Source organism: Drosophila innubila, assembly GCF_004354385.1.
Source record: "Drosophila innubila isolate TH190305 chromosome 3L unlocalized genomic scaffold, UK_Dinn_1.0 0_D_3L, whole genome shotgun sequence".
Classification (NCBI taxonomy): domain Eukaryota; kingdom Metazoa; phylum Arthropoda; class Insecta; order Diptera; family Drosophilidae; genus Drosophila; species Drosophila innubila.
Window position 1 is genome coordinate 7,612,886 of NW_022995376.1, and position 25,701 is coordinate 7,638,586.

Genomic DNA, 25,701 nt, shown 5'->3' on the forward strand with positions numbered 1-25,701 from the left:
AATTCTTGACTAGATGATAAATAAGTTGAGTCCAAGATGAGCAATTTATCTTATAATGATAGTTAATGGAGTTTTTTCCTATATCTTTTAAAAAAAGCTATTTAAAGTGACTTAAAATGATAATAGAAATTCCTCATTTTATATGTTCTAGAAATAATTTTAAACGAAAACTGTACAGGTTAAACAAATATAACTTGTTCAAAGTTCTTAATTAAAAAGATTTTGTGAACACCTTAAGAAATTTCATTTGAACATTTAACATTATCCACTATTTGAATCCGATCCCGTATAGACTCCATACATGACATTAACTCTTAACTATCTAATCGGTACAATTAAGAGTTATATTGCAGATAAATCCTGTTACTGAAACATATTTTTCTGCTCTTCAAAATATTAAAAACAATTACGAACTGTCAATCAAAATTATCATTATGTTTGCAGGAATGTATTACTGCTACCGATAAGATCTATTTTACCTTATAGTCCATGTCCTTATTTTTTTATCATTTCATTTTTTTATCATACTGTAACTAATAATATTTTTTTACCTTATATATCCGTATTTTTATTTATTCTATCATTTCAAAACTAAAATATATAAACTCTTCTTCTTTTTTGTATCTCTCTCAATTTCTTACTCCCTGTCCTCCATTCTAATTATGCCGATGAAACCAATCATTTCCAAAGATAAAATCATCTTATAGATAAAACTTGGCACAGATGCTACGCTATTTTAGGTTCTGATGAATCAATCTTCAGATACTTACCATTCTTTGCCACATTTTCGCATTTATTTCTTATCTGGCAGACATTCCATAAATGATAAAACACAATTTTGATTATTTTTTTACATTTACTTCTTCACTTTTATTCTGTTTCAGTTTTCATATAATTTAGTTTTATCTAAAATAATAATGATAAAGAACATACAAGACATATGCACTTAAATATTGTAGTTGTATGTGTGTTAGGTGTGTGCTGCACTGGGACAGTGTGTTTGTGTGTGGTGTGTCAGTGTGAGTGTGTGTTGTCTGTATACATACATACATGAAATTAGCTGTAAATATGTGTACTCTATAAGTAATATTAGATGCATTATTTAATCGTACTTTTCAGTTATTCACGAATATTTCAATAGAATAGAAGATGTGCGACCCATGAGTACGATGAGTGTGTGTGTGTGTGTGAGTGTGTGTGTGTGTGTGAGTGTGTGTTAACTAATATTAAGTGAATGTTGTCCTACGGCTATGGAAATTTGTACATTATTTACAATTACATTTGGAAATACAATTACTTGACATACATCATATCATAATATATATATATATAGGCATGTTTATCGATTATAATATAGTATCATTAATATATTTATATAATTACTTGCTTACCATTCTAAAGACAACATTGCGTATGTGTAATGTGAATGAATATTTATGTGTTTGCTGTGTGTGAGTGTGTATGTAAGTGTGTGTGTGTGTGTGTGCTTAACTAAAGTAAACTACATTTAAGAAATGCACAAGTCTCTATATCTAACTGTATTTGTATCATTTTATAATATTATCTTTTAATTATTTTCTTTATTATTAATTTAATTCTTATATTGTTTCTTTTTTTTTTCGATATTGGCAAAGAATAAGGCGCATAAGAAAACAAATGCATTCAAAATAAATAATATAGGCGAGATCTTATCCTTACAGGAAAGTTCCGAAGTGCATGTGTGTGTGTGTGAGTGTGTGTGTGTAGGGGATTGTAGAGTGGGGGGGTAATACTCGTACCGTTATGAACTAAGCCTAGACTAAAACTAAGCATAATAAAAACCAGTTAGCAACTTGAACTAAGCACTTAGCAGGCTAAACACTAAACGTTGGGGTTAAAATAACAGTCCAAATGTGTTTCCGTTGGCTTCTTCAAAAGAACCAACCCAAACCATTATCCTCTCTTCTTCCTATTCCTCTTCCTCCTCCACTACCTCTCTCTCAATCCTCATGTGGCAACTCTGTGGTCTGTTGCTGCTCCAGCTTGATCTTCATCAGCGGCGACTCCCGCACTCCAGTTGGAGCATATGCAGCCGCTGCTGCCGCCGCTGCCGCTGCTGCGCCGGCGTTGGCGTCGGCGCTGGCAAAGAGCTCACTCATGTCCTGGCCGGGAAAGAAGTCCTCGAAGCGTGGACTCTTGTTCACCGACTTTTGGAGCAGCCCATTGGCAATTGCCTCGAAGTCAATGCCAGCGGGCAGACTCTCCAGAAAGCGCTTGTTGTACGCATAGCTGGGATGCTCCTTGGCCTGGTGTTTGCTGTAGTGCGTGGAATAGGGCGACGCGGCGCCTGGTCGACTGGATGAGGCGCCATGTCCTGACGCCGATTTGCTGCCCGCCGATGAGTTCGAGCCACGCGATTGATTGCCATATTGTCGCGCATGCATCGCCTCCTTCAGCTCCCGATCTCTGGACATCTCACGCTCCCTCTCCCGCTCCCGGGACAGCTCTCTCGCATAGCTGGCGGCACTGGGATGCATTGCAGCGCCTGCGCTGCCACCGCCGCTGCCGCCGGAGCTGCGCTGATGCGGCGCCTGCTGCGAGGGCATCACATTCAGACCCGGCAATCCCATCAGTCCCAATGCACTCAAGTCCGGCAGATTCTCCGAGCCGCGTCTTTCGTTCTGCTGATGCTTTGCCGCTGCCACCGCCGCCGCCGCCGACACCTGATCTTCAATCTCTGAGCGTTGCAAATACGCCGGCGACTTGTACATGTTCATGGACTGCACATGTGGCGACTGTTGTGGCTGCTGCTGGGACAGTATCTGACGCCGCAGCGTCTCTGTCATCGTGCTGAGCGGGTTGCTGCTGTCCGGCGGAGCCAGCGCGGCATTCTGGGCGGCCATCTTAGCTGCCGCACTGTGGTAACCATTGGCTGCCGCCGAGTTGCCAGATCCAAAGTGAGCCTAGAGTAGATATTAAATAAAGCACAAAAACGTTGGGGAAATGTCTTAAAAAATCGAATCTAAATTGATGATAAAATCTGCTTTCTACCATCGTTTATTTGGTATATTCTCAGCAAATGAAGCTATAAATAATTAAATAAAGGTCAAGAACATCAAATGGTGTTTACTTAATAAATTTTAATGTTTAAATAAACAAATTGAAAATTAAATAGTATTTGTGAGTTTATAAAACTTCACTGATATTTATCGTCGATTAAAAAAATGTCTTCAATTTTAATCGCAAGTTATCATTATAATAAAATGTATAATATAATAACAAATAAGCAATTTGAGAGAGTTGATAAAATTTATAAAATTTATTTTGCTAGTAAACAAGACAATATTTAAATTTATCATATTGTTGAAATATTTATCTAGAAACTGATGTTTAAATTCTTTTCTTAATGTACATTTGACTACTTATATAATTTATGTAATTATAATTTTTTTTTTTAGTATTCCACTTATTTTGATAGAGTCTAATTATTTAAATTTTTTTTTTTTATCTAATAAGGAAAAATTATTCAAACAATTTATAAAAAGAATATGCAAATGGATATTTAAATTAACTATCGAATTTTGCAAACAAAAATGATTATCAATAATATTGATAATTTTGCTACATAAAGTATCTTGTAGATACAATTCAATTAATTAAGATATAAGTACTTACGCCATGCGCTTGTCCATTGGCATACTGATGCGCTCCCATATCCTCCTTGATCTCGCGATAGTCACGGAATACCACAGCCTTGATGACGCTGCGGATCAGCTCCTCCGGCCACATGCCGAGCAGAATGCGCTGGGGTCGACCACGTGCCTTGGGTCGGGGATCGGTGCCGCCGTCGAGGGAGGGTCCCAGCATGTTGTGGACACGATTCGCATAGAGCACGAATGTGGGATAGGGTATGTCATATTTGCGAGCTGCCTGGGATAGGGAGAGTCCCTCTTTTAGGACACTAAATATGGCCTCGGCCATGGCTTCCGGGCGCCATGATTTGAGTGGGCCACGCTCACGAAAGCGCAGCTGTTGCACCAGATTCTGTTGGTTGGTATTCCAGCATTTTTGCCACATGGACTGCAATTGATATTGGTAGCTGTCTGCTAGTAGGGGGGCAAAAACGAAACAAAACGTATTCCAAACTTAGTTTGTGCCGTGTCCGAGAGCTATGCTAATTGTCTCAAAGGAAGTTGCAAGTTGCATAGACTTAAATAGTGTGTGGACTGTCACTTACCCGCCACAGATGTGCCTGTTGCAGGAGCACCCATCCAGCCATGTCCGCCGGTCTCAATCATTTTGGCCTGCAAATGGAAAGACGATAAGGAAAACGTCGTTTAGTTTGTTTTCTTTGAAGACATTTCTGCTGCCACAAAGGCCGCACCGCTTGGCAAAATGTTGGCCATAAAAGTTTATTAAAGCCATAAATGTTGGGCCAAAGCTTTTTCGTATGCAAACGCCAAAGCAAATTAGTATACAAAGTTGGCAAACCATTTGCCTCCCCTTCACATTCACTTGCTGCCTTCTTTTGTCTTTGCCCAACAACTTTCAGCGTTTTTATGGCCAACAAGGTCCCAAATACTCATATATACACAGCAACTATTTATTTATTACTATTGGCCATTATTAGATATTCAAGTTATCTGTCTATCTCCCTCTTAGTCTCTAACTAGGTATCTAAAGATTGTCATACTTTATTTTCTATAAATTAAACTATTTATAATTTTTTGTATTATAATTTATACATTAAAATTCGATCCATTCGGTTAAACTATATTTTAATATATAAAAAAACAAATATGCGCATTTTTTTCTTATCAAAATATTTACTTGGCCAACAGTATAATCTATCTATACTCTTAGGAGCCGCAAATTTACGCCAACTAAAGCAAAAAATAAAAAAAACTCCTTAGCTGTAATTGAGGCAGCTTTTAATATTTATTAATAAACACGTAAAAAAAAGTAAGCGGAAAATGTAAAAAAAATGGCTAAATAAATTAAGGCAAAGCCGCAGTTAATTTCTAGATTAAGCCCAGGCCCCATTTGCACTTCGACTCGCCAGGGCATAGACAAAAAAAAAAAAAAAAAAAATACAGAAAAGAAAAGTTAAATTGATGCACGTTCCGTTCGCTTCGTTCGTGCCACAGCGAAGGATTCATTGCCTACCGCTGACCAGCCAAAGTTGACGCCTACTTTCCTGCCCCTCATCCCCTCATCATCCACTCTTCCACCCATCACCTGGCCATGTCAGCGGCCCAACTGCACAAAGCCATGCATTTTATATGGGGCCAACAACAAGCGCTATACAAATTATGTGAAGCGGCAACAAAAAGAATCAAAAGTGAGAGGGAGAGGGAGGGCGAAAAAAAAAAACAATATAAATATAGTGTAAGTCTTAAATATTTGAAACTAGGTGGTGCCACAGTTCATGCCCCATGCCGCATGCCTCATGTTGCATTGCATTTGTTAGACGTCGGCCATGTTAAGGAAAAAGGTCATAAAATGTATGAATAATTGAAATTGGAAAGTCGGAAGCATTTTTTGCATTTTTACAGGCAAACCCTATATACATATATATGGGATACCTTTTAGAAAAAGGGGAGTTGGGGGGCATATGTTAACGATTGCGAACGAGCCCAGCCCAGATATCAAAGTGGCGTTAAAAACGTTATTTTATGTTAAACATTTTGTTAATGAAGCGTCAAATAGTCTTGTTTTTTGTTGTTTTTATACCCTGTATATATTACAGAAGCAGGGTGTAAAAACAAATGTGGCAAAATATTGTAAAATACAGAAAATTTAAAATAATGTTTACTATTGATGATATAAATAGTATATTTCAATCATTTTTTACTCGTTTTAATGTGAAGTTTATATCCTGGAAATTTCATTACAATTTAATAATAATTGTGGAAGTTATGATAGTTTTAATCAAAAAAAATTCAAAGTTGAAGGGTATTTCTAAGTGGATTATATTCGACTACAACTTTTGCTACTTGTTTTCAGTGTGCTTACAGCTTATAATGAGAAATACGCCTGTCTGTCAAAACTTATATAAAAAGTGTAGAGCTTTAAGTAATTATAGTTTGACACAGTAGTTTACTGGGTACAGTTAAACAGCGACAGATGTATTACTTACAATAATAATTAAATTATTAATCATTCAACTACAAATAATGAGCACTCAATCATACGCTCCAGACAGCAAAGCTTTGAAAGCACATCATAAAAGCTTTAAGCGAGCTTAAAAATAATACATATTTAAATCGTAAAGTTCACATTTCGAAATTTTTGGCAAGACTGTATTGTCTATTACGGGTAATTTGTAGTTGTATGTTGCAAGAACAATATAATGATTTGTCTGCCACATTAAGCTGTTGGTGTTGGTGTTGGTGTTGTAATTTTAAGTGTTATTACTCGTATTATTATGCTCGGTAGTTCTTCAAGTCGGCTGCTCTTAAAACAATTGCTCACAATATGGGAATCCATTAGTCACTTACATCGTAAATTCGCCAGTCACTTGCCAATGCATTATGGCGACCTTTTAACCTCCCTCTACAGGAGTGGGGGTAGTGGCAGGGGCAACTGAGCTACGTCTAACAATTATAAGACTCACAATACATATAATAAAATATTGCTAGCGCTCTTGCTGTGCTCAAAAATGTTTAATTAATTAAATTTTCAATTTCCCGCCAGCAGCAGCAGCAGCAACAGCAATAACAACAACAACAACAACTGGAACAAGTGACTGCCACGACGTTTCTCATACTCAACAAAAACAAATTTGAAGCGTGCGCGCATTCAACTTTCTTTCAACTCATTTAATTTAATTTGCGGCGCTTCGCTGCTGCTGCCTCTGCCTCTGCCTCAGTCGCTGCCTCAGTCGCCGTCGCCGTCGCCGTCGCTGCTGCTGTGGCTCATCGTCTTCTTGTTCTTGCCAATTACTCATCGTGTGCACGCCCCATTCACATAATAATTTATTTAATTAACTTTTTCGCTTCAACAAATTTCTATAAAAAATATATTGATTTTTGTTCTAGAATATTTTCAATATTTTTGTTAGAACATAGCTTACACATACACATATCTTGCTGTGTGTTGGTAATAAAATATAAATTTATACCAGGTTCTCTCACACTCACATTTGCCATCAATCCAAATGCAGCCACTTCTCTGCCCTTGCCCTTAACTCTCTCAATCGTTCACTCTCCCTCACTCACTCGCTGCCTCACTCTCTCACACACACACTGATAAAAAAAATGTTCTAAAATCAAGATTTTGGTCTCAGAACTAAGATTTTTGGTCTAAAAAATGCGTCGAGAACATAAAATTCTTGAATTAAGAGAACACATCTTGATTTTAAGAACATTTTAAATAAGACCAAGTTCTTATTTTAAGAATAAATGTTCTTAAAATTAAAATCAAAAAATAAAATAAATGAAAATTATTTTTTATATTTTTATTATTTTTATTTTTAAATTTTGATTTATTTATATTTTTTCTGTGTTAGTAATTTTATAAATGTTTTTTTAATTTGTTACGAGGGGGATTCGAACCGCCGCCTACTGCTTCACAACTGAAGCGGCCTCTCTAACCAGAGCGCCACGGTGCCATCATTTGTTTGACACGAAATAGTACCTATTTATACTTTCCTAACAATTTAAGATTTTTGTTCTTATATTAAGATTTTAAGGTTTTTTAGATTAATAATCTTAGTTTAACTAATTTGGTCTTAAAATAATCTTATTTTAAGAACAAAATATTTAAGATGAATGTTCTTGATTTTAGAACTTGGTCTTTTTTTTCAGTGCACGTGCCTTTCAACAGCCTTCAAGTTTCCACGATTTCTCGCCTTCTGGCCCCCCTGCTCCTGCCTCTCTTCTCACACTCGCCATAAAACCCGTTGGATTCTAATGCAATTTTAATTTTATTTTTCAAGCGAGCACATAAACTCGACACCCCCTTACACCCCCCTACACCCCTCTCTTGTACAGATACCAATTCCAGCCCAATACAGCTCTGTGGTATGCTCGATGGGAAGAGGGTGTAGAGTTTTCAAGGGCCAGGGGGTTAACACTATGAGTATTAAACTACAGTCGCGTCCAACTTAGATGGGCTGGGTCGAGTCCTTTCCCCCTTTTCCCCCCTCCCGCCGCTTCACCTTGTTTGTTGCCTTAGAATTACTTTGGATGTAGTTTTCTGTTTTTGCTTGTAGTATATTTCTTATATTATATAACACTTTATTTATTATTCATTTTCGATTCGTGCTTTTACTGTGGCAGCGACGTCGACGACGACGTCGACAGCGGCGTCTCAAGTTTGTTATTTCTCTTGTCTGCAACTTGCTCACCACAATCTCCTTTCCTCCTGCTGTGCATGACACTTCCCACCACCAACACCAACACCAATACCAATACCACCACCTGCTCCAAGTTGCTTTTGTCGGTTTTCTTGAGTTTTGTCTGTCTGCGTTTGCTGAGCGCCTGCTGCTTCGTAGCCTTCACTACTACTACTACTACTACTACTACTAATACTACTACTACTATTAGTAACTACTCTCTCTCACTCTCTCTCTCTCTCTCTCTCTCTCTCAGTAGTATTCCTGCTCATTCATTCATTTATTTATATTACTCAGCCAACCACACGCACACTTCCCGCACATTTTGCACTCTCATCCTAATCCTGCTCATGTTGTCTGTCTCTCTGTCTCTCTGTCTCCCTGTTTCTCTGTCTCTATCTTTGCGTTCTTCTTGTGCGACCGCGTCTTTTATCCGCGTCTTGCGCCCGGTTTTATAGTTTTTGCGCTCATGCCATTCATTAATTTTATAAGAAGCAATGCTTGGCATAATAAATAATTAATTTAAATGGAATGGGAAGAGACAGCGAGACGAAGAAAGAGCGTAGACGTAGACGACTTCAAAATGCGACAAAGTATCTACAACTACTTCTAGAACACTCAAGTCCTCCCAAGTTGTCGCCATTCTGTCGCACATTTCGACAGTGGGTAACAGATGTAATGACAGTCGAGTATCCCCCAATCTGTATCTATGATAATTTTTAATGAATTTCTGTTGAAACTCAATTTCAGCAATACAATGTTTATTTAAATGGGGAGTATACGAATAATTTTATAATAAATCAATCGAAATATGATTAAAATAAGTAAAGATCACAAGTTTTGAATGGATTTTGAAAGTATTCCACATAAACATAGAATTATTATGAATAGTCTTTTAAGCTAAAATTAATATGGAAAATTTAAGAAAAAAATTAAGATTAAAGTAAAAGAGGATCACAATAAAAGTTTTCCACATAATTTTTCAAAAACTACACTCTATGAAATAAGCATGTTAATACACAAGTTAATAGTTCATTTTTAAATAAATTCTGTGTATTTTCAAAGTTTTCAAACAGTTGAAAAACTTTGAAACTACAAATGAAAATGGCATTTTACTGCCTATCAAATAGGTAACTCTATTCTGTAGTCTGAAATTGAATTGCCCGGCTGTTAGCCAACTGTGCAGAGAGAGCAGAGCTCATCTTTACTTAACTGTGCAACTTCTTTGCTTAACTATTCAACTCCTTGGTGGATCCGCAAGACAGTCCATGATGGTGGCAAGCTACAGCGCCAGCTACGGTGGCAGTGGCAGCAACAACTAAATATTTAATAGTATTTTATTGCACGAATTTCACATAAAATATGCATATTAGCTCAATGCATTATTCATGAAATAATGTGAAAAACACATTTCGCGGAGGGCAAAGCCGCAAAAGGAGCTGAACTCGGACAGAGAGGAAGAAGAAGAGGGGGGGGAGGAAAGTTGAATATTTGTAGGTGTGCGGTATATTCAACTTGTAGTATATGTTATTTCTTATACTTTTTATATAACTGTACATATATAATGTATTATGTATATCTGATGTGTATGGAAATGCAAGAAACAATGTAACAAACAATTGCAGTGGCAATTTCTGAGCAAGGAGTTGCACTTGGACGCAATGTGTCAGCAGCAATGCTACAACAGCAACAACAATTGTAACAACAACAATTGTAACAACAACTAAAGTAATTGTAGTAATCATAAAATCAAGTGCGAGTGCATGTTGCCTCTCTCGCCTTCTCTCGCCTCTCTGCGCTTCTGTTTTCAGTTGTATCTGAGTTTACAATGAAAGTTTTGTTTGCTGCAACAACAACAACAACAACAACAGCAATAACAACACTTACAATATAGCCAACAATAATTTAAATGCAATAAATAATTATACGCCAAGTGTTGAGTGCAGCGCGCATTGAGGTGTGTCAGGTTCGCCAGCCAACTAACCAGCAGCCGACAACCAACAACCGACAACTAAAATTACAATAAAACATTCAAATGGGGGCACACTCGACTTCATTCAAACACACAGTGCCAAGCCCAAATAAAATACAAAAAACACAGCTACAAAAAAAGTTACTTCACTATGTTACCCCTATTACTATATTCCTTCAAGTCACAGGCACGACGAACTTCTAACTATCTACCCCTCTTAACTCGGACTCGGTCTCGGCACTTGAGCTGAGACTCGGACTCGGACTCAGAGTCGAACTCAGAGTCGGAGTCGGAGTCGAGCTGCTAGAGCAACAGACAGCAAGGAAAAGTTCACGGTTAGCGATGACAACGTGTCGCAATCTTATTTTTAAGAGTATTATTTATTTTGTCTTAATTAAACCAATATATTCTAAATACATACTTCATGAGAAATCTTGAGATTGCATTTAAAAATTGTTTTTATTGCAATGCAGAAAATTTAATTAATATTTTAATCTGATCTAATAAAAATAATGAATGAAATAATGAAAAAACTTTGAAAAAATCGATAAAGGATATGAGAAATTATAGGAGATCAACAAGTCGATGTATTTATATGTTCATTTTAGACTTCCTTGTAACTTTAAACCACTTACTTTAAATCTATTTATTCGCATAAGCATTCTCGAGTACTATATGCTGATTTTAACAGACTTTGACAAGTAATGAACATTGAGTCTTCTTTTTGAAATATTCAGAATTTTATTTTCAACTATTTGGCGTATAGCAACAAAAATAATACTTCCTATTAAGCTAATTGGATATTTTGAATTTTTTAAAATTCTTGCAACATATCTTGGATTAATTAAATTTTATTTTATTTAAAATTACGGATCAATTACATTTAAATCTATCCCAAGGCATTTTAAAGTTTTAAATATAAGAAATAAATAAATTTATTAATTTGATAATTTAAATCTTAATTTGTGTATAATTGTAAATTTAATTATCATACAATTATTTTGTTCAACGTCTTCTATTTGAGGCTTAATATAAAATAGCCACGAATGAAATGGAGTCGGTAGAATAATTAAATTACAAAAGAAGAGCAATCTATTTAAATAATTAAGAATTATATGATTCTCTTATTTTTATGAATATAAGTACTAGTTCACGCTGCCATCGATAAGGGCAAGTCCTTGCAACATTGCAATGTGTTGCCGTTTATTGCAGTTCTTGTTGTTATTTTTTTTGTTTTGTTTTTTATGTTGTTGCTGTTGTGCTATTTACTTTAGCTATTGTTGTTTTCAACTGTTCTCTGCTGTCGCTGTTGTTGTTGGTAATTGCAACTTTTTCCATTCTGTGTATTTCTTTTTTTCATGTAATTTTTTTGTTGCCACATTTTATGGCGCCACGCTGGCTGTTGTTGTTGTTATTGTTGTTGTTGTTACTTCGCTCGCTCACGTTGTTTGTTTGTTTGTTTGTTTCGAAGTAAAAATTAACCTTTTGCAAATAGTAATTTATTGTTTTTAGCATGCAGGATAATGAGGATATATGGCCGACAGTCAGCGACTGCCTTCGTTTGTCCTGCCAGCTATTTAAAGCTTACACACTCTGTTGTTTGTTATTGTAATGACTGCGTACCTTAACAGTTAGTCAGAGCCTTGCGTGTTCTTTGAGCTGATTGAAAGTGCAAGCAGGCAGAGACAGAGAGAGAAAGAGAGAGAGAGGGGGGGGAGAGTCACAGTTGCAAGTGTGAAAATGACTGCACACGTTCATTAAATATTAATTCAATATTGCTCGAGACAAGAATAAAAAAATATATGTATATATTAAAATAGCTGCCCCACGTCATCATCATTAGTTACAACGAGCAAATCTTGCATGTCCTGTCAAAGCAACATGCACATGTGGCAAGTGTTTTCCATATGAATAAGCGAGCAGCAAAGTAAATACCAAGACAGGAAGACACAAACACAGACACAGACACATACAGAAACAAAGACAAAGACAAAGCGAAATGCCAAAGCAGGAAACGCAGCGAATTCTGCATTTCGGTCAAGCGCACAGATGTATGCTATGGTATTTGAGCTCTTGTGCGTGATCACACACGCACACACACACACTCACGCACGCACATTATTGTTAAGTTCGCCTAGAGGCGCTGCTGCGGCCAATCGAATCGGCCAAAAGCCAAAGTCCCCCCTTCAAAGTGAACAAAAACTGCAATGTCTGCGTGTGTGAGTGTGTGTGGTGTGTGTGTGTGTGCATACATTGTGAGGCACTGTATGTGCACTCGCATAAACCCTTGAAATAATATTTAATATTTAGAGAGACATAAATATTAAATGAAATGCCGCTATGTTACTTAGCAAAATCCAATGCTATGCAAAAAGGTAAAACAACTTTGCCCCCGATCTTATCCCTTTTCTCTTTCGCTTCTCTTCCACACCTTTCTCATATACACCTTGTATAAAACAAGAATTACAGCTAACACATTCCAGCGTTATTATTTCTCTGCTTTTTTTCTATCTATATATATGTGTGTGTGTGTGTGTGTGTGTGTAGATTTGCATGTTTGCAGCTGTAGGCGAAAAACTGCAGCCCAACTATATAGTACGAGTATTTTAGAGGCATGCCACGATTTTCTTTAGCTGCCAAAAGGGGAAAGGTGAGCAGTTGGGGGAAGGAGGAGGGAGGGGGGGAGGGTAGAGAGAGTCGCGCACATTTTTAGTTTCAGTTTCAGTTGCAGTTTGAGTTTGAGTTTGAGTTGCTGTTTTGTATTTGATACCTTTGGGAAGTTGTCGAGGCGAGTCGAACGTCGAACATCGTTGGGGCCAAAACGAAAATCTTATAAAATATGCACAGCCTCTGTAATTTCTTATTTAAAATGCCATTAAATTTTTTGAATAGCATAGAGAGAGAGCAACAGAGAGAGAGAGAGAGAGAAAGGGAGGTAGAGATAGAGAGAGAGAGTGAGTCTAAAACAGAGCGCAGCATGCAACTCGGGCACCCTGGGTAAATAGAGGCGCGGACCTGGACACAGTTATTACTATGCAACGTGCAGCGTGCAACGTGTGTGTGTGTGTGTGTGTGCCTGCGACGAGGTTAGACAAATATGGTTTGGTTTGGGTCTCTGATCCTGCAGCTGCCGCAGCTGCAGCGTCTGTTTGAGGTGCTGGCCATGTGGGAGTCACTTCGAGTCGAGTTGGCCAACTTTTAAAATGCATATTTGATTGTTTTTCATAGGCATAGGTTGTTGCAGTTGCAGCGCCTAAATGCATGCAACGCTGCCAAGTGCAGCTCATTAAAGTGCCAAACTGGTAACCGCTGCAACACATGCATCTTTTATGCAGCCAATTGTCACACACACACACACTCGCACACACCCACGCACACACATCAGCTGTCACATGTATATTCAATGTGCAACTGTCTCGGCAATTGTATCTACATGTGGCAAGTTAATATTGATTTGGTCAAGCGAACGTTGCATTCGCGCGCTATGCTTAAGATAATTAATATCATACACTAGTATGTGTGTGTATCTGTGTATCTGTGTGTATGTATGTATGTATGCCTCGCCACAAAGCTTCAATTCTCTCTATCTCTAACTGCATCTGTATCTATATCTATATATATTCCGCTGTCTGTAACTGTCAGTTTGATTTGCAGGACGCATTTCTAAAATAATTACAAATACACACGAATTAAATTTGCATTAGAGCCGCAGCCAATTAGCGTTGGCAGCAGCTTTTGGCCAACCAACCAGCTAAGTAAGCAGTTGACCAGGCTTTCTGCCTCAGATTTAGTTTGCTTTACTTCGTTCACTGCAGAATACAAAATTCTGTTTAAATTATACTCATAAACATTTCGTATTCATTTAAAATTCTTATGCTAATTCTCTACTATTTGTTATTGTATTTTTTTTGTTGTTTTGTTTTTAGCAATTAAATAAAAATTGCCTTGGCGAGCCATAAAATAATTTTCTTAACGCGAAATATATGGCATTATATATTAGCTGATGTTTGGATTTCAATAAAGATTTGTGCCTCAATATTATGCAGATATATATACATTTAAAATGTATATCTATATAGCAACAATGTTATAGAAATAGCAATCACAGCAACAACAAAAAGGCTGCGTCATTTTTATTTGTTTCGCTTCAAGTGCAGGAAATTGTCTGTAGCCCATTTAAAAATAAACAATAATAAAATAAATAATTAAGAAATACGCTTTTTGTGCTTAATTATAAACAAAAAGCGCGACTGCCAGTATTATTATTATTATTGTTGTTGCTGTTGTTGTTGTCGAGAAATTTGTTGAAACTAAAAAAAGAAGCATTACATAAACGCTCGAAATAAATAATAATAAGTGAATCATTGTGAATGAAAAGCATCAACAATAACTACCGCAACACGCGCAGCTCAAATTAATAATATAAATATAAATGGCAAAATTATTAATATTATCTTCGTTTTTTTTTTTGCGATATTTGCAGTTTTATTTTTGGCCACGCACGAAATAAATCAAACACAATATGTTATTTCTTTCTTTAGTCATACCCTTTAGTCAGAAAACAACACAAGGTGTATTAAGTCTATAAATAGAACCAAGATTCCATCTAATTCTATTTGTTAAGTCTATAAAAAGATAGCTGTTTATGTTTCCATTTAGATATACCCTGTAAACAGCACGCTTTAATCATTCAACAAATCAATTTACTCATTATTTAGTTAGATTAAATATTTACAGAGTATTTGCTAGTCGATGCACTACAGCATTATTTTGTATTGTGGTAAAGGGGATAACTAAATATCGCGTCGCAAGATTTCAAATTAAGCACAAAAGACGTTTGGATACGAGGCGTGGCATATGGGCAAATTAGCTTTAGAAATTTACAGGTCTCTGTTTGTATCTTTAGCTTGACTTTTCAGCAGTCGCGCCTTTATAATTTTTACTTAATATACCCACACTATATATATGAACATAGACATATAACCATACGCTTAGGTATACATATAAATGAGTACATATTTTTATTGACTTAACAGTGTTTTTTCAACAAACAAAATGCTCGATTGTTTTTAGTCTGGCTTTTTATTTATTTTTAATGAGCGCAAGAGAGAGAGAGAGAGAGAGAGAGAGAGGAAAATACGGAGAGAAGGAGAAGACAGAAGACCCTGTTGTAATAGTGTTGTATTGTTGTTGCCTACAATTAAATATCTCTTAGTATTTATTTGTCTAGCAATTCTGTTGTCTCTATATCCATCGGAGGCCTTCTCTACTTAGATGCCATGCGTTTATTTTATTTTATTATTTTATTATGGATTTGCTTATATCTTTTTCCCTTTAAAGCACTTAGAGAGCTTTACGTTTATTTGCTTTATTATGTTGTATTTTTTATGACACGCAAATTAAAGAGAATGCGTAAAAAGCATTTGCCAGAAGGAAATGTTGGATATGAAACGGAAAAGCAACGAAACAGCTATAAATACGGTAAAAGAAATATTGAACAAAAGATGCTTATAATTTTGAACTAGACTTAACATTAGAAAAATTTGAGAACAATGTTTTTAACTGTCAAATTCATAATAACAAAGTATAGCCCCGCATTTATAGATAGTTCAGTTCAATTCTGTAGTTACAAATTTTAGTTAAAATTTCATAATCTTTTCCAAGCGATTTTAAAATTAATGTCAAGCTCGACCACAAATTAATATGAAGATTAATGTTAAATTGAATTCATGGGAATGGGACCCAAATGAATTATCCTTTTATTTATGGCTCGCCAAATTAAAATCAATTGTCAATTCAATATTATAATATATGAAAAACAAATAAGAAACAAAAAACCTGTAACATAACTGAAAGCTCCTTTGATTCGTTTATCACAGAAATTCGCTGATCGCTTTGTCTTCATTGCGCTTTGTATTCGTATTCGTATTCGTATTCGTATTCGGATTGAGATTCGATTTTGGATTTGGAATTGACTTATTAATTAATTTATGCAGACACGTTTTAGTTTTATTATTTTTTAAATTTGTGTAATTTGCTTTTTATGTTTATTATTTGTTTCACAAGATGCGAAGAATCTTTTGTTGTATTTGTTGCTCAGTTTTATATAGACGAATGTATATTTCATGTCTCTTTTGGCCATTTGAAATTGGGCATAAATTATTTCTTCTCTTATTTTATATTTTTTGCTTTATTTAGAAATGCTGTTGTCTGCCTATGTTTCTTTAAAACATTTTTTTTTTATGCTTGTGATTTTGATTTTATGATTCGCATTTATGCGTTAGCTGCATGTGTATATAAGTTTTTATTATTTTAAATTTAAATAAATTAAATTTTATTAGTAAAAATTGACGAAAATATGCCACGCACTATAGCAACAACAACAAGAGTAACAATAACAATAACAAAGAAATACAATAACAAGTTAGTTTTGATTAATAAATACCCCATGGCGGCTGTTTAGATACATTTTATGGGACAGCGCCAGCTGTCTAAGCAGTCCATGAGGGGGAGGGGAGGTCATTGGGGGCGGGAAATCTATTATATAATAATATATGGAAGTATATACACATGTATATTTATATTTTTCAAAAGTTTTATTATTTTATTACTACTTGTATCTGTTTATTGTCGCGCACAACACAAACAGAAAAACAGAAAAAAATAAAAAATAAGGCGCCGCGTCATCTGGATCATAAAAGTTATGGAACTTGATTGCGATAACTCTAAACTTGCTTTTTGTTAAAGATAATAATAATAATAATTTTCAAGAGATATGGAAAAATAGCATTAACGAAACAATTGAAACGCTTTCATTTAGCATTGGGATTGAAAGTATGAAATATGCGTGTTTTGTTTTATTTTATAAATAGATCTCTTATGGCTCATTAGGTCAGTGCGCACCCCCCGATGTTATATAATTAGCTCAGCTCATAGTCAACAACAACGCTCGACAGCTACAACAACAACATAAAAAAAAAGCGTATCAATCAAAATGCCGCTATTTTCAAGCTTCACGAAGTTTGATTTGATTAGACAGCCGCCACACGCCGTCGTCAATGCAAATAAGCACAACAACAACAGCAACAGCAACACCGACAGCAACAATACAACTAATTCTCACTAATAGAAGTGAATAGCAACAACAGCAACAACGCTAACAACATTCCAAGTTATCTACTGCCACAGGCAAAATGTATATTAAAATAAATTTTAAGCATTTCGTTTGCCGTTTGTTATTTATATTTTTATTTTTTATATATTGTCTGTTTTTTTTAACATTTGCGCATGCGCACAATCTGGCAAACGAGCAAATAAATAATTAATGCAAATAAAGACACAAAGCGACGGACAATAACTAATACAAATATAAATGGGAAAGTCAAAAATGAGCGCGACTCAAAGATCTCCTATAGAATGTAAATCTAAAGAAAATATATTATTACAAAATATTAAATTTACCCACCCTATCAGCTGGTTTATTCACCAATTGACAGTTACACAGCTACTAACTAATCAATATACCCACCTTAACGGTCTTGGCAAGGGTATATAAAACGTGTCGCTACCAAACACCTATACATAGACACACACACACTCACACAGACAAAGAGAAAGAAACGAGAAATAAGAACACATGTAACCGAAATTTGATTTATAAAGTAAAAAATGCAAATAAATATTATTAATAAACATCACATTTGGTATAAATAAACAAAGACAAATGAGCTCAAATAAAAGCACGTCAAAAGAACAGCTATAATCATTAAGTCGAAGATTTAATACCCTAACAGATGGTTTTAAGATGGAAAATGACATCTGTAAATTGTGAGATTTCAAATGAATTTCAAAGTGTTACATATTTTAATAGAAAACTCGTATACCCCTTCGTAAGAGTATAAAGTCCAATGTCACCTCGAGAGCGAGAAACGCGCCAAACAAATTTAAATATTATGCTCCGAGTTCCGATCTGTGTCTGCATATAAATAACTTATAATATTAAATATGCTAGAGAATGCTTAGAAAAAGGAACCCGAAAAGAAGTCGAGGGAAAAGTGGAAGTGGAAATGGAAACAAAGCCAAGCAACAACTGCAAAGTGAAACATCTAAAACGCTAAGTCATCATGACAAAGAAGCAACAGCAACAACAACAACATACACATATATGCATAAGTACAATAAAAATAATTACAAATGTAATTCAACTGGCCGACAAAAATGAAGTAAGTTGAGAGTGTGTGTGGGGAATGGAAAATATGCTCACACACACATTTATAGAGTGTGTAGAGTGGCGCACCCTCAAAGAAAAACCACAACAACAAGAGCGCAATGTTGGCGCACAATAAAAACCATTAATTAAAACTATAAAAATTACACCACCGCACAAAATACAATAAAATGGAACAAAAAGAAAAACTCATAATTTATTATTTGTTGGAATACGGTTCAGTCTTTTGCATTATATATTTAATTACAGAGCAGTCGCAACATAAAAAGTTTTTCCCACTTTTTTTTATTATTATTTAAATTCTCGTTATTAAGCATGTCTCTGCTTTGTCTTTCTTTCTGCAGCACATTCGATTAAATGTCTTTTTCTTGATACCCTGTAAGCATGGCTGTTAAGGTATGGAAGATTTATTGAAATGTAAGTATTACCAACTACAGAGAATTTCTTCGTCGATCAACCTTAACTGAATCACTCTCCCTTATTTTTTTGTTTAATGGGGCAGCTGCTTTTTAAGACCATAGCAAGCGTTGGCTTTTAATTGATCTCAGCGCCTGTCTCATATATTAAAAATCCAAATATAATTATATGAAACAACGTGTACTTTTTTCTGCTTCTTAAATTAAAATATATTTCTGGTCTTACTTTCTTTGGCCAACTAATTAGATGTCTTAGCATTATAATAATAAGTTCCAGTCATAGTTACAGTTGAGTTTTTTTTTATATATCAAGGGTCAACAGGAGAAGTAACTGAAAGGTTATTGCTAATGGGGGCAACTGCTATATAAAGGCACGCTGAAATTTTGATTAATTTATTATTTGATATTTTTAAACACCTCTTAAGTTGACTCACAATATTCGAATGCAGCTCGGCCACACCTCATCAACCGTGCCATATTTATCACTAATAAACCAATTTCATTATAAGCCGATGATGTGAATCAGCCTCAGCAGCATCACGAAAAATTTACAAACAATCGTCGGTATCTCCTCCCCCACCCCTTCTTCTGCGCCTCCCCCACCAGAATAAGCAACAACAACAAGAAGAACAAGTCGCTTAGTCAACATATTTTTCGTCGTTCGTCTCATTGCAAACTATAAATTTAGAATTCAATTTGAAATAATTATGCACATTTACATAAAACTTTAATAACTCGCCCGTGCAAACAGTGAGAAGAAGAAGGAAAAATAAATACACAGAAGCGGATTTTGTATCTTGTATCTGGCGCACATGCAAATACAGTTCAAAGACCTGTTCGCTGGTAGAGAAACAAAAAAAAAAAAAAACAACAAAAAATTAACAAACCAACCAAAAAAAAAAATCATATAAAGAGAATAATTAAAAATGTTATTCGAATTGCTTGCAAGACAACAACACAGAACAAATGCTTAAACTTAATATGTATTAAAGAATTGTGCAGAGTATTCAACTGATGCTGCATACCCTGTAAACATTAAACGAGGCAATGAGGCATCAGGAAACAATTTAAATTAAAAACTTGACGCGATTAAACAGATTTTAATTGATAACTTTTTAAATTAATTGATTACTCATAACATATATGTTGATGTGTATAAATAAGCTAACCACACTTCAGACCTTTCTACAGGGTGTTTTCAGTCTCGACTATATTACACAGGGTATACTTATAAGTACCCAGTGTTATAACTAATATTTGTATCTATAGCGAATGCTTAATTACAGAGCGCTGACGCAGCGTTTTCTCAATTGCTCCGCAATCGACTTAATTCTACAAATTACAAATAAAAATGTATATAAATATGTATATATATATATTTATAATTAAATATAGAATGCTAGTAAATGACATAGACATAGACCATTGACCAACTTGGCGTCATTTCAGCTAACAGAGGCAAAAAGTGACTCAGACACATCAATTTAATTATAGCTCTGCACAAAAATTTATATAGTTGTGCCCTGTTCATTATTAATCAGCACACATATTGGTTTGTCTATACGAGCAAATACATATATGCATATAAATCCATATATATACAAATAAAAAATTATTTAATTAATTATAGCAGGCATGAAAACTACAATTCCTAGAAATTTGTGTGCACAAGATAAATTACACCAGCTTTTTTACGCATTGCAAATTGCTACTAAGAAATGTGTATGTGTATTAGAATAAAAAATTAATTGTAATTGAAGATTCAAATAATTAAAAAATATAAATAATATGTGCTAACTAAACTTGTGCAACTAAAAGATACTTTACAAAGTTTGTAATTCGTATTTTATTTTAAGTATATTTTCCATTTATAAAGATGTCATTGAAAAAATAATTTTAAGCCAAATCAGACTATTAAAAAACAGTATTTAAATATACAGAATTAAATAATGCACAGTTTCCTTTGAAATCACAACATCGCCTGCGAATTTGTATTTATTTTCGCAACAATAATTTGTTATAAATGTCTTGTGGTTTGAACAGCGATTTGAGCGTGTGGCATTTGAGAAAAATTAGGTGGTATTTAATTTTGAATTTTGTATTTTCTTGAAATAAACGGCACACATTAGCGATAGATTTGAATTTATGGCTGTTTGCCGTCGCTGCTGTTGAAATTAATAAAGTAAATTTGACCTCACATAGATACACACACACACACACATATACAGAGAGATACAGCCAGAGTCACAACGAACACACGACAAAATAATGAATGAACGCAAAATGCCAAAAGAAGATGCATAGATATAGAAATATCTGTGTGTGTGTGTGTGTGTGTGGGGAAATAGAGGCAGCCAAATAGGCGCATGACAAACGGTTGTGGCTGCAATTAGCACGCGGCACGCGGCATGTTGCAGGCAGCATGCAGTTGCAAATACGAGAATGCATAATGCAACTGCAACTGCCACTGCCGAGTGTCTTTATAAATGTCTTTGGCAGCGCGCAAAACAAACTGTGCAAATATTTGACAAAATACAACTATAAATATTGCCTAAGAATTAATGCGGCGTCGTACGTCGACGTCTACGTCAGACAAATAGACTCATCGCACAGTGACACCAAAAAGTGCGTTGACAACGTTTGCAGATGCTTTGCTGCAAGTGTTGTTAGTCTGCTGGCTTAGACTGTACTTCAGATGAAGCCTGGCAACAAGAATCCATCAACTTCTATTAACGGTGTCAATTCATCAACGGGGCGTGGTCAAGTGGTTGTTGTCGTTGTTGTTATTAGCGTTTATGTCTTGTTTAAGCATTTTCCTTAGCTACATTATTGACTTTGGCGTTACAGTTAAATAAATACTGAGTAGAAAATGTATTCGTTAAACAAATATTGTAAATACGTTAGTTATTGTTTACTTCCCCAACGTCGAAGATGTCCGTGTGTATTTAGTGCTGCATTTGCATTTTTATGCACAGGTGAGTCAAGTAAACATATCTTACAGATACAGCTCGTTTCTAGATAGATCTACTATGAGGGTGGCTTCGCAAAGCGAAAGCAATTTCTATATGGAATAGCTATTTGATCATGGTTTACGGACAGCAGACAGAAAATAAAAAATATTTCCCAAATTCTATTTCAAAATTCCTGATTATGAAAGTTTGTTTTGTAAATATGTATTTAGGAATTTTCCTTATGTTTAAACAATAAACGTATAAATTTGCAACAACTCAAAATTAAAAAAATTAAAAAATCCAAAAATATTTGATCTTACAAAATAAAAAAAAACGGAAATTTAAATATTTGCTTAAATCAAGTATTTTGTACTCGATTTAGAAAGATTTCCGAACATTTTACTTTTAAGTAAATTTTTTCTGTAATCCCGGATTTTTTTAGAGCACGTAGATCCTCTGAAATCTTCACTTATAAAAAAAAGTCTGTAGATACTTTTATTTGAAATTGTTTCAGTTTCAGCTGAAGCCATTAAAATCCCCCACGCAGCACAACTAATAAAATACATAAATAACAAAATGCAATCGGAAAGAGGAAAGTAGCATTTAAAAACTAAAATGGGAACATATGTTTCGTTTTACAAATTATAGTAGTACTATGAGTATATCCAATCGGAATAATTACATGCAGCTCGCTCTAGCAAAGTTAAAACAGAAAGGAGGAAGCAACTCAGCTCGCAACTCGCATATGGGTATATAAAATACACACAGATGATTCGATTTATTTAACAGATCTTCGAAAGGGATGCGATGCAATGCGATGCGGGGGTGCTGCAAGATACAAGATACAAGACACAAGAAGACAAGAACACTGAGAGCAGCCTAAATAAAGAAATGCATTCAAAAAGGCAGACCAAACAGAATTAAAAACAAAGAGCGAGGCGGCAAAAGTAAAAGAAATAAATAATGAAAAACGAATTTTACTAAGGCAGCAGCAGTGCACACACACACACACACACACAAACACACACTGTTGTTGTTGTTGCAGCGCAGAGAGTAATAAATATTGATATGCACACACACACACAGACGCAGCTAAAGATACAGCTACAGCTAAAGATACAGATACAAAGCAAGCGCAGGAGCAACTGGCCAAACATGCCATTTACATGTGTTTGTTTGATGGCTGCAAGATGCATTTAATAATTTACAAATGCATTTTCAGCAGATGTGTTAAAATTCGTAAAGTAATAAAATAACAAATCAAACGCGAGTTGCAACAACAGCAAGCGGCATCAAACGAATCTCACAAAAAAAAAAAAAAAAAATAGAAAATCGAGTGCAGTCAACTTCAAAGGGGGCATACAACACAAAAATTGTATTTACAGATGCGACTAAACATCCATAGATAAATAAACAAACTCGCAGTTATCTATCTCGGATGCGAAACCAACAGCAACAACAACAACAAAACCCAAAAACTGAACTCGATTCTGGTGCGTCTTTTATTGAATTGGTATCGCTCTTTGAGGTGTTTCAAGTCGACTCAAACGTAGCTAATTTTAAAGCAAATTATACGCATACTTGGCGCCAAGCAACAGCTATCTATCTCTCTCTCTCTCTCTCTCTCTCTCTCTTTCACTCCAAAAAGGATAAGTACTTGTAGCTACGTGATGCGGATACTCGACCGCAGCGTCAAACAACTGGAAAGCCCTAGTCGAGAGTGGCTCTGGCAAATCGAACATTTCCAGCAAATTGCTTTTGCATAAAGACTGACGCCACTTGCAACGCCCCCCCCCCCCCCTGCCACCCTTTCCGCCAAAAGAAATTGCAGCCGCAAAATGCCGCACACAGGACGAGTTGCATGAATGCAGTTGCTGCTTATAGAGATGGGAGTGAGGAGTGTTCAGAGTGTAGAGTGTAGAATGTAGAGTGCTTGCTGTTCGGGCATGCGGCACAATTATTTCAACGCTCTCACTGTATGCCACTCACATTTAGCTAATATGACGCCTAAGTGCAGTTAAAGTCCTTTTTTAGTTAATGCCAAATTAGAGGCGTTTACTTAGCTCGTTGTCCTTTTTTACGCAACGTTTGCCGCTGTTTGTCCTGCCACATGCATCACATGCCGGCTGATGATGATGCAACAGCAACAGCAGAGCAAAGAGAAATAATAAGCATAATAATGATGATAATTGTCATCAGGTACTTGTAGCCGAAAATAGAGCAGAACGTGACTAACTACAATACTTAAATGGCACTGTATCTACACTGTATTAATGGGCATCTTAAGTCGTGTAATGCATGAAATAGAACTTTCTTTTTTTATTGTCAAACTGTCATATGCTAACGTAACATTTTTCTTACATTCTGTGCTAAAAAAAAAATTGATAGCATACTTTTAAAGTTGCGCTAACTCAAGAAATAATAAATTACAATCCAATTTGTTGATATATGTTTTCATATTTGTACTCAGTCTTCATATTCTGAAAATTTCATCATGATCTAAACGCAGAAACCAGAGTTAACTATATATATTACTCAAAACCTGAGGCAAATGAATTTGTTGTTATACTATCATTTGTTTCACTTAATACTGCGGCTTTTGGGTACTCACAGCTCGAACTGCAAGGTTTGGCCACGCCTTCTTTGGCTTGTTGAAAATTATAGCACATTATAATGCCATTTGTAAGGTTAAAGAAAATTGCACGTGAAAACTGAGCAACGGTTATAATTTTCTTTACGTTTTCTTCATTTCTTTTACTTTTAGGTTTGGTGCCTGCCCAATTTTTTATATTTTTTGGCTACCTTTAATTGTTCGATGTGCACGGCGTTAACTACATAGAGAGTGCAGCTGCTGTAGCCGAAAGTATCTGTAAGATACATGAGCTCGAGCACGCGTTGTATCTGTAACCGTATCTGTATTTGTATCTGTGTTTGTATCTGTGTAACTGTAGCTGGCTAGCGTCACCTGCTGCTGCTGCTGCTGGGCTGCCAGTTATAAATATTGTATCTCTTGCACCGCCGGAGCCTCATCTCCTGCTTCTTATCCAGCAGCAACAACAACTATAACTGCGACTCTGAGGCAGTTCCGAATTGTTCCTCAACTCGGTCTGTAGTATGTTGTTGATCTGTTTGTATGTCTGTTTCTCTGTCCATTTGTCTGTCTGTCTGTCTGTCTGTTTGTTTGTAATTGCGTAAACATACTCGTACATATTTTATTTTATATTTTATTGTTTCGCTTCGCTGCGCTGCGCCATAAGGGCAGATACCTATAATTTTCTTATGTCTTCGTACAATGAAAACACAACGAGCAGCAACAGCAAACTACAGCAACAACAACAACAAGAGCAACAGCAGCAGCAGCAGCAACAACAACGGCAATGGCAATAATAATCATCATCATCGTCGTCATAAAGACAACAGCGGCAACAGTCACCGTCGTCGTTGTTGTTGTTGCTGTAGTTGCTGTTCCAACTGAACTAACGACATACAAATGTGTGTACCCTACAATAAATGTGGAATAAATAAATAAAATGTAATGAAAGGCAGTCAAATAAATGAAAATATAAGAAAACTTAACGCAGCCGTCGCAAGGAAAACAAATGACGCGAATGGAGATGTAAATGAATGTGAATGTGCTCGAAAATAATTGTGAATGTGAATGTGAATGTGAGTGTAGTGAATGTGAGTGTTGCTGTTGCTGTTGTCATCTTCAATTTGCCGGCAATGAAAACACTGTCTTTGCTGTTGCGGCCAATGACCCAATCTTAAGATCTTTCACGGGATACGATTTATAGGATAAAATGTCAATTTACTCTAAA

At 35.6% G+C, this 25,701-nt stretch overlaps 1 protein-coding gene across 2 annotated transcripts in view; it reads right to left on the bottom strand.

The window, feature by feature from the left end:
- Positions 1-1,610: 1,610 nt before the first annotated feature.
- Positions 1,611-25,701, bottom strand: part of LOC117789058 (protein bric-a-brac 2) — a 35,353-nt gene continuing 11,262 nt past the window's right edge. For both annotated transcript variants that reach the window (XM_034628072.1, XM_034628071.1), the window contains exons 3-5: positions 4,217-4,283; positions 3,655-4,085; positions 1,611-2,942 (exon numbers count right to left, since the gene is read on the bottom strand). In XM_034628072.1, coding sequence (XP_034483963.1) covers positions 1,980-2,942; positions 3,655-4,085; positions 4,217-4,283 — 1,461 coding nt within the window. In that variant the 3' untranslated portion in view covers positions 1,611-1,979. The remainder of the gene's footprint in view (positions 2,943-3,654; positions 4,086-4,216; positions 4,284-25,701) is intronic.